This window comes from Scyliorhinus torazame, chromosome 16, assembly GCF_047496885.1.
Source record: "Scyliorhinus torazame isolate Kashiwa2021f chromosome 16, sScyTor2.1, whole genome shotgun sequence".
Lineage (NCBI taxonomy): Eukaryota > Metazoa > Chordata > Chondrichthyes > Carcharhiniformes > Scyliorhinidae > Scyliorhinus > Scyliorhinus torazame.
In genome coordinates, this window is record NC_092722.1 from 138,255,784 (window position 1) to 138,265,837 (window position 10,054).

The 10,054-nt window shown below is 43.2% G+C and overlaps 1 protein-coding gene across 5 annotated transcripts in view; it reads right to left on the reverse strand.

Annotated features, from left to right (window-relative positions):
* inpp5a (inositol polyphosphate-5-phosphatase A) overlaps nt 1–10,054 on the reverse strand; it is a 752,293-nt gene that overhangs the window by 235,374 nt on the left and 506,865 nt on the right. For all 5 annotated transcript variants that reach the window (XM_072479145.1, XM_072479144.1, XM_072479142.1 and 2 more), the window contains one exon: nt 3,756–3,808. In XM_072479145.1, coding sequence (XP_072335246.1) covers nt 3,756–3,808 — 53 coding nt within the window. The remainder of the gene's footprint in view (nt 1–3,755; nt 3,809–10,054) is intronic.

Here is a 10,054-nt window from a genome sequence, read left to right on the forward strand (position 1 = left end):
TCTCAGTTTGTGTGATGTCTCAATTTGTGCGATATCTCAGTTTGTGCGATATCTCAGTTTGTGCGATATCTCACAGTTTGTGTGAAATCTCACAGTTCGTGCGATATCTCACAGTTTGTGTGAAATCTCACAGTTCGTGCGATATCTCACAGTTTGTGCGATATCTCAGTTTGTGCGATATCTCAGTTTGTGCGATATCTCACAGTTTGTGCGATATCTCAGTTTGTGCGATATCTCAGTTTGTGCGATATCTTTGTGCGATATCTCAGTTTGTGCGATATCTCACAGTTTGTGTGAAATCTCACAGTTTGTGCGATATCTCACAGTTTGTGCGATGTCTCAATTTGTGCGATATCTCAGTTTGTGCGATATCTCACAGTTTGTGCGATATCTCAGTTTGTGCGATATCTCAGTTTGTGCGAGATCTCACAGCTTGTGTGAAATCTCACAGTTCGTGCGATATCTCACAGTTTGTGCGATGTCTCAGTTTGTGCGATATCTCACAGTTTGTGCGATATCTCTCAGTTTGTGTGATATCTCACAGTTTGTGCGATGTCTCAGTTTGTGCGATATCTCAGTTTGTGCGATATCTCACAGTTTGTGCGATATCTCAGTTTGTGCGATATCTCACAATTTGTGCGATGTCTCTCAGTTTGTGTGATATCCCAGTTTGTGCGATGTCTCAGTTTGTGCGATATCTCACAGTTTGTGCGATGTCTCAGTTTGTGCGATATCCCAGTTTGTGCGATGTCTCAGTTTGTGCGATATCCCAGTTTGTGCGAGATCTCACAGCTTGTGTGAAATCTCACAGTTCGTGCGATATCTCACAGTTTGTGCGATGTCTCAGTTTGTGCGATATCTCACAGTTTGTGCGATATCTCTCAGTTTGTGTGATATCTCACAGTTTGTGCGATGTCTCAGTTTGTGCGATATCTCAGTTTGTGCGATATCTCACAGTTTGTGCGATATCTCAGTTTGTGCGATATCTCACAATTTGTGCGATGTCTCTCAGTTTGTGTGATATCCCAGTTTGTGCGATGTCTCAGTTTGTGCGATATCTCACAGTTTGTGCGATGTCTCAGTTTGTGCGATATCCCAGTTTGTGCGATGTCTCAGTTTGTGCGATATCCCAGTTTGTGCGATATCTCAGTTTGTGCGATATCTTTGTGCGATATCTCAGTTTGTGCGATATCTCACAGTTTGTGTGAAATCTCACAGTTTGTGCGATATCTCACAGTTTGTGCGATGTCTCAATTTGTGCGATATCTCAGTTTGTGCGATATCTCACAGTTTGTGCGATATCTCAGTTTGTGCGATATCTCAGTTTGTGCGAGATCTCACAGCTTGTGTGAAATCTCACAGTTCGTGCGATATCTCACAGTTTGTGCGATGTCTCAGTTTGTGCGATATCTCACAGTTTGTGCGATATCTCTCAGTTTGTGTGATATCTCACAGTTTGTGCGATGTCTCAGTTTGTGCGATATCTCAGTTTGTGCGATATCTCACAGTTTGTGCGATATCTCAGTTTGTGCGATATCTCACAATTTGTGCGATGTCTCTCAGTTTGTGTGATATCCCAGTTTGTGCGATGTCTCAGTTTGTGCGATATCTCACAGTTTGTGCGATGTCTCAGTTTGTGCGATATCCCAGTTTGTGCGATGTCTCAGTTTGTGCGATATCCCAGTTTGTGCGATGTCTCAGTTTGTGCGATATCTCACAGTTTGTGTGATATCTCACAGTTTTTGCGATATCTCTCAGTTTGTGTGATATCTCACAGTTTGTGTGATATCTCACAGTTTTTGCGATATCTCTCAGTTTGTGTGATATCTCACAGTTTGTGTGATATCTCACAGTTTGTGCGATGTCTCAGTTTGTGCGATATCTCACAGTTTGTGCGATGTCTCAGTTTGTGCGATATCTCACAATTTGTGCGATGTCTCTCAGTTTGTGTGATATCCCAGTTTGTGCGATGTCTCAGTTTGTGCGATATCTCACAGTTTGTGCGATGTCTCAGTTTGTGCGATATCCCAGTTTGTGCGATGTCTCAGTTTGTGCGATATCCCAGTTTGTGCGATGTCTCAGTTTGTGCGATATCTCACAGTTTGTGTGATATCTCACAGTTTTTGCGATATCTCTCAGTTTGTGTGATATCTCACAGTTTGTGTGATATCTCACAGTTTTTGCGATATCTCTCAGTTTGTGTGATATCTCACAGTTTGTGTGATATCTCACAGTTTGTGCGATGTCTCAGTTTGTGCGATATCTCACAGTTTGTGCGATGTCTCAGTTTGTGCGATATCTCACAGTTTGTGCGATATCTCACAGTTTGTGTGATATCTCACAGTTTGTGTGATATCTCTCAGTTCTGAGAGTGTGTTGTGGAATCCTGTTGAAAAAGATCAACTGGCCGGTAGCCCCAAAATATCAGTATAACTGACTGAGCAGTATATCAGGAGATAGCAATCTTTGACGGGTACTAGCAATCCTGTGATCCATAGCATGAGCCATACTGCAAACACTACAGACAGGCCTGAAAATCAAACTGTGACTCAACACCAGAAGCACAAATCGCCGTCTGGGCACTGCTGCATGATTTCCCTCATAATCTTTCTTTTTTAACCTTTTTGGTATTGTTACCTTATTAGCCACGAGGAGTTGTCAGTCCTATACACTGGACCATCAGGGACTTAAAGAGTCAGTCACAGATGGCTTTTGGAAATCTAATGGCCCTCTTAGGGTGTGTGTTTAAAATTTGTTGTCCATCCCTAACTGTCTCGCCATTTCAGACGACTTTTGAGAGTCATCCACACTGCTGTGGACCTGGAGTCACATGTAAGCCAGACCAGGTAAGGATGGCAGATTTCCTTCCCGAAAGGACATTAGTGAATGAGATGGAGATTTACAACAATGCTTTCATTCGACTTTTATCTCCAGATTTATACTGAATTTAAATTTCACCATATGCCATGGTGGGATTTGAACCAGGACACCCAGATCTTGCCCTGAGTCTCTGGATTATTCTTCCAGTGACAATACCACTACGCAAATACCCTCCATACTTCCACCACAATATAATTGCAATACACTCTACATTTTGGGGGCTGGAGGTTTGGGGGTTGAGGCAAACCAGTTGTTGTCAGCCAATGTGGTTACCTGGACCACCCACATAGCTTACCATCACTATTATTGTTAGACATGGCAACTTTACGTTTTCAATCCAAATTTTCCACCTTATTTTTGCATCCTTTAGTACCTTTGCTTTTCAACTAAATATCTCCCTTTTAAAGAGCAGTTAATATCAGAATGTTTCCCATCTTATGGATGAATACCACAAGTGAAAAGCAGTTTAGAGATTTTAGATGCTGCAGTATTGTTAATAAAGAGAAGTTTTGCTGTAGATAATTTTTCTGGCTTCCAGTGGAAGGACTTTTCATGGGTAAATTCAGAAAAGAAGTTATGCAAAGAGTCCTTGTTTGATAATTCCATGCCTTTTTTGGGTCATTGAATTTGGGTAAATCCAAGCATGGAAAGTGTATGGTGAAAATGCAGGAGCATTCTGCAAAATATTGCCAAGGCTGATGGATTAACCCTTTCAATCATAAATGCAGTGTCAAGGACGTGCGGTGTGGCAAATGACAGTGGAATGACTGACAATCGTCCGGGTGTCAAATCATGACTCTACGCAATCTGTACTTCTAGCATTCAATTAATTGCAAATTAGTGGTAAAGTCAAAAATAAAAGGACTAAAACATACCAATCAGTGACACTCCATCGTGTTCTGATGAAGCCTTTTCTGGACCACTTACACTATTAACAAAAAAACAGGAAGATGTCAATATTACATTGTAGAGAGGAACAATTGTACAATCATCACAGTTTGACAATGGAGTCTGAGCATTAGACACAAGCTTGTTTGTCTTCCCAAACAAACAGTAGGCAATCACTGATATTGTCCACGTCATTTATAACACACACTGGAAGATTATCAAAATGCAGCGGAAAATTACTGAACCAGAAAAGAAAAGGCATTTGATTTATTTGTTTGGCAATAATTTATCTTTGGTTATAAATCACTGTAATCATGCTCAGTTCATTCCACTAGATGGAAGGAAAGTAACAGCTCGGCAAAGAAATTAATCACCCCATGCTCGCCACACTTAAGCGAAGATGCAACTGCAACATACCTCAACACAAACGTTCACACAGAACTGACAAGAGGAATGGGAGACTCATTTTGTACTGTCAGAATATTGTGCATTACTCCACAACTCTGCAGGACTGAAGTTTAGCATAACCATGAAATTCACAGGCCACTTGGCACCTGCGGCACAGCTTGTAGCTGTGAAAGGTCAACATTCAAACTATTTGCATCATTTGAGAGGAACACACATTGAAGGTGAGAGACCTGAGATGATTTGTAACCGGCAGCTAAGAGCTGAAGAACAAATCTGTACAGTGACAGTCATTTAGTTCCATCAGTTGGATGGTGCAAGCCTTTCCATTTCTTAAAGCCGTGCTCGTTGTATGAGCTTCTTTTTGGTCCACCAGCTTGTCAGCAATCATTTCCTGAAATGGACCAGGTTTAGACATTAATTCTGTCCCTAAATGACTCATGCGTACATATGGCTAAAGTATAGCTAGTGTGTCGTGGAATCCTGTTGAAAAAGATCAACTGGCCGGTAGCCCCAAAATATCAGTATAACTGACTGAGCAGTATATCAGGAGATAGCAATCTTTGACGGGTACTAGTAATCCTGTGATCCATAGCATGAGCCGTACTGCTAAGCAGTGGTGCTTGGCAATCACTGACACTTTTAACAATTGATGAAATAGCTGCAGAGCCTCCCACACTGGTGCTGGTGGGAATGTTAGAACTGTTTATAGGTGGTTAGTATTTGTACTTTTCCAATAGGTTCATAAGAAATAGGAGCAGAATTAGGTCATTCGGCCCATCGAGTCTACTCCGCCATTCTATCATGGCTGATATGTTCCGCATCTGCTACTTACAATGTTACAGGCCAAGAGCTGGATTGTGAAATCAGCCAGAGCTTCTTCTCCCTGGAACACATGACCTAGGAGCAGGGGTAGGAAATTTAGCCTCCCGAGCCAAACACCTTCAATGTGATCATGGCTGATCCCATTCTGGCCTCAACTCCACCATCCTACCCTGGTTTTGCCCTCAACTCAAAACTGATATTTAGAGTGGAATGCTATCCAGCTGTTTAAAGTGCCAATGATTAGACAGCAGCGTTGTATCAAGTCTTGTTCACCCATTATTCTGTGCTCTCCGACCTATATTGGCTTCTGATTTTTAAGTTCCTTTCAAAGCCTTCCCTGACCAGCTCTCACCTCCCTAATTTGTGTAATCTCCTGCAGCATCATAACCCTCCAAGCTATCTGCACACCTCTAAATACTAAAGGATCACCTTGGCTGCGGTGTGAATGGTCCACAAGAAGCCCTGCAGCAACTCACCATGCCTTCGACAAAAGCATCACCCGAACCTGCGATCGTAAACAGCGATAAAGGCATGGGCAGAGGGATCACGAGAACTGCATCATCTCCAAGTCGCCCAACGTGGCGCTATATTTCCATTTGGTCATTGTGCTGGGTCAACATTCTGAAACTCTCTGTCTGACAGCATTGTGGGTTTATGTCACCACACAAAATACAGCAGCTCAAGGTCCACCACCACCTTCTCAATGGCAATTACGGATGGGAAATAAATGCTGGTCTTAATGACCATGGGCTGGATTCTCCAGTCCCCCAACCATGTGTTGCTCAGCAGTGTGCCAGTCGCTGGGCGGTATGGGACCCGGGTTCAATTCCAACCTCAGTTAACTGTCTGTGTGGACTTTGCACTTTCTCCCCATGCCTGCGTGGGTTTCCTCCGGGTGCTCCGGTTTCCACCCACATTCTAAAGATGTGCATGTTGGGTGGATTAACATTGCTAAATTGCCCATTAATGTCCAAAATGATGAGGTGGGGTTACGGGGATGGGGTGGGGGAGTGGCCCTGGGTAGAGTGCTCTTTCAGAGGGTTCTGATGGGCTGAAAAGCCTCCTCTGCACTGTAGGGATTCTATGGTTCTATGATTCTTTCCTCCTACTGTTTGCCAATAGGATTTTCCATTGAAGCCACCCCACACCGCTGGGAAACCCATGGGTGGGGGTGTGCTGCCCGCAGGAACAGGGAATCCCAACAGCTGGAGAATTCCGGCCCATATCATGAGGATTAATTATTTAAATTTCTAACAGAAGGGGCACACTAAAAGGGACCCTTTGCTCTTAATGAATAAGCAACCCTGGAACATTGAAGACAACAGTAGGAAAGGGTACGGAGATTGATTCACGGCTAGTACTCATTTCTTTGCTTTTCAGTTCATACATCCCAATTTGCTCATTTCTCTACTTCCCCACAAAGAAATATAGCAGCACTTCATGCTGGTCTATCTTGACACATGAAGCAATTGATCAAAACTGAACTGCATGAATTTTTTTTAAAATCGCTCATTGTCACAAGTAGGCTTCAATGAAGTTACTGTGAAAAGCCCCTAGTCGCCACAGTCCGGCGCCTGTTCGGGGAGGCTGGTACGGGGATTGAATCGTGCTGCTGGCCTGCCTTGGTCTGCTTTAAAAGCCAGCGATTTAGCCCAGTGTACTAAACCAGCCCCTGTAAAAATCATCCTTTGTCTCCTTAGTTGCTCAAGATGAAAAACTAACAGAACACAATGGACATTCTCAATGGTCACTCTTCAGACCTTTTTCAACTCACCAAGGTTCCTTAGGCAGCACCTTCCAAATCCATGACCACTACCATCTACAAAGAACAAGTACAGCAGATACCCGAGAACCTCTCCAAGTCAATCACCATCCTGTCACGGAACTATATCGCCGTTCCTTCACTGTCGCTGGGTCAAAATCCTGGGATTCCCTCCCTAACAGCACTTTGTGTACCTGCACCTTAGGGACTGAAACGGTTCAAGCAGGCAGCTCCCCACCAGCTTCTGAAGGGCAACTAACGACGGGCAATAAATGCTGGCTTAACCAGTGATGCCCACATCCTGCAAATTAATTTTAAAAAGCTGCTGAATCCACAGACTTGAACCGCAGAGAATCTACCTCCAAATAACGTACTTGTAGTTCAACAACAGCACTTCATGGTGGTGTTTGAAAGCCTGATGCAGCATGTGCCGTCTGGGGCCATCGTTGGAGTAGCCTATAGAGAACACAGTGGAGAATGTTGCAGCTTCAGAGCCCTCCATAGTAAAGGTCAAAGTTCAGGCATAGCTGCAACCATGACTGAAGCTCTGCAGAGCATGACCAACATCCTTTCCTGGATGTGCCATATTTAGGAATCAGACAGAGACAGCGATAATGCACGATTCAAAAACCTCGGGCGGGATTCTCCATCCCGCCACACCAGTTTTCTGGTGCGGTATGCTCCAGCCGCCGGTGGGATTCTCCTTCCCGCCAGCCGGCCAATGGGGTTTCCCATTGTGGCAGCCCCGCGGCATCGGAAAATCGCCAGGTTTGGGTGTGCTGACGGCAAAATGGAGAATCCTGACAGCGGAGAATCCAGCCCTTCATTGCTGACCAGCAATCTACCCACACACAAATTCATACCTGTACTGCGAGATTACCCAGGAGCAGGAAGAAAACAGTAAGAGGATAATTTCTCTTGGATGAATGTTAAAGCCCCCACAACCCAAAGATGTGTAGGCTAGGTGGATTGGCCATGCTAAATTGCCCCTAAATTGGAAAAAAAACAATTGGGTACTCTAAATTTATATTTTTAAAAAATATCCTTGTCTAACGACAATCCGCCCATTCCCTCTTGAAATGTTTAATTGGTATCACCTTAAAAGCTTTTCAGGGGAGTGAGTTAAAGATTTCCATTGTCCTTTGAACTGTTTTTTGCTCAGGCAAGTCTTCTATTTCATGATCATGCTCAACTTCTTGCTCTGCTGTCCCTTGGCTAGGCAAAGCCAAGTTGTGCAGGACACTGCAGGCTTTGCTGGAACACTCCATTTGGAATGCCCAGGCAACTTAATCAATGCTTAAGGATATCAAAAATTTGATTGACTAACATCACCTTCAGGTCTTCACATTCAACCAAAGCTTTTTCTGTTAATATAAACAGAATAATGGCCACAAAAGGACATGTTCCAGCTTTTTCAAAGTAACTTAATGGAATTAAATAACATAAGTGACCATAATTACAAAATAGGGCTATTACTTATGCATTTCGCATCAAATATAACATAGAATCCCTACAGTGCAGAAGGAGGCCATTCGGCCCATCGGGTCTGCACTGACCTCCCGAAAAAGCACCCTACCTAAGTCCACTCCCCCGCTCAATCCCAGTAACTTGATGGGCTGAATGGCCTCCTTCTGCACTGTATGTTCTATGTTCTAACTCCACCTAACCTGCACATCTTTGGACTGTGGGAGGAAACCAGAGCACCCAGAGGAAACCCACACAGACACAGGAGGACATGTAAATTCCACTCAGATAGTGACCTAAGGCCGAAATCGAACCCGGGTCCCAGGCACTGTGAGGCAGCAGTACTACCACTGTGCCAACATTGAGCCCTCTTAAAGCAGCGCCCGGGCAGGTAATTGAACATACACTCTCAGATTAAAGATCTGATGCTCTCTCAACTGAGCTATCCAATACTCTCTGCATATACCATGAGTCCCAATACATTTCTGTAAATCTTGCAAAGATATCCATTTTGAGGCTTCCCTAAATTTATTTTCTATTTTTTTAAACAGCAAACGCACATTTTGGTTATTTCCTTTGAGCCAAATGTTGGTCACCAACACTACTGGAATACACGAATGAATAATCTTTGAGTTCTGTCATGTTCTCAGCCATTTCATCATAAATTAATCTTCATTGGAAATTAATGAATGTTAAATTGTGGATTACATACCATAGGGGTGTGTCTCTTGTCAAATCATACCTTTTTTAAATTTGATTTTTTATAAATTTAGAGTACCCAATTATTATATTTCCAATTAAGGGGCAATTTAGCGTGGCCAATCCACCTAGCTTGCACATCTTTGGGGTTGTGGAAGTGAGACCCACGCAAACACAGGGGGAATGTGCAAACTCCACACGGACAGTGACCCGGGGCTGGGATCGAACCTGGGATCCCAGCGTTGTGAGGCAGCAGTGCTAACCACTGCGCCACTGTGCCGCCCCGTCAAATCATACCTTACAGAGTTTCCAAAAAACTATTATTTTTACTCATCCAGCAGGATCTGAGTAAGAAATACATGTAAATGTAAAGACTGTTTAATTAGTGACTCATTAATTTTTTGGTAAGCACGAGATGATACAGTGGTTTTAGACATATCACGTGCAATGTCATGTTAAAATAAGCCTCACGCTAAAAAAAAGCTCTTACTGACCTTTTAAAGAACCTCCATAAACATCACCTACATAAATACATCAGCTACATGGGGTAAAACCTTTATGGAACATCAACAAGGAGACAAAGGTTACAGAGGGCTAATGTCAGAATGCACTGTGAGTAATAACTAATGCCCACAACTTTGATTGATAATGTCCCATGCAATGTCTCAATTCATCTTTTCTATCATTTTGCTGAGGGAAACCATATCAAATTAAACAGCAACGCAGCAGGATTGGTTCCACTGAACAAAGCAAGCAGGGGAGGAGATATTGGAGGAAGTGTCAACAGCTCTGTCAAGAGTCCATACCTATTATTAAGAAACAGCATGAATGTGAGGGAGATTGGGGAGGCACTGCAAGAGGATAGAATGATTTAAATGTGTAATAAAAAGACAGGAATTAATGAGCTGTGCATATACTTTGCATCACACCTTTAAAAAAAAAACCACTCCAGAGAAGCAGGAAGAAAGATCGTGATAGCAGTGTCAGTTGTCGGGAGTACGTCCTGGTGCTCTCGGCAAATAAAACAACTCTGTCAATCTGAGCGATCAGAAATAATGCTTCAAGGAAAGAAACGTCATGTTTAAAATAATGCAGAATGCTTCTGTGCCACCATTGAGGTGGCAAGGTAAA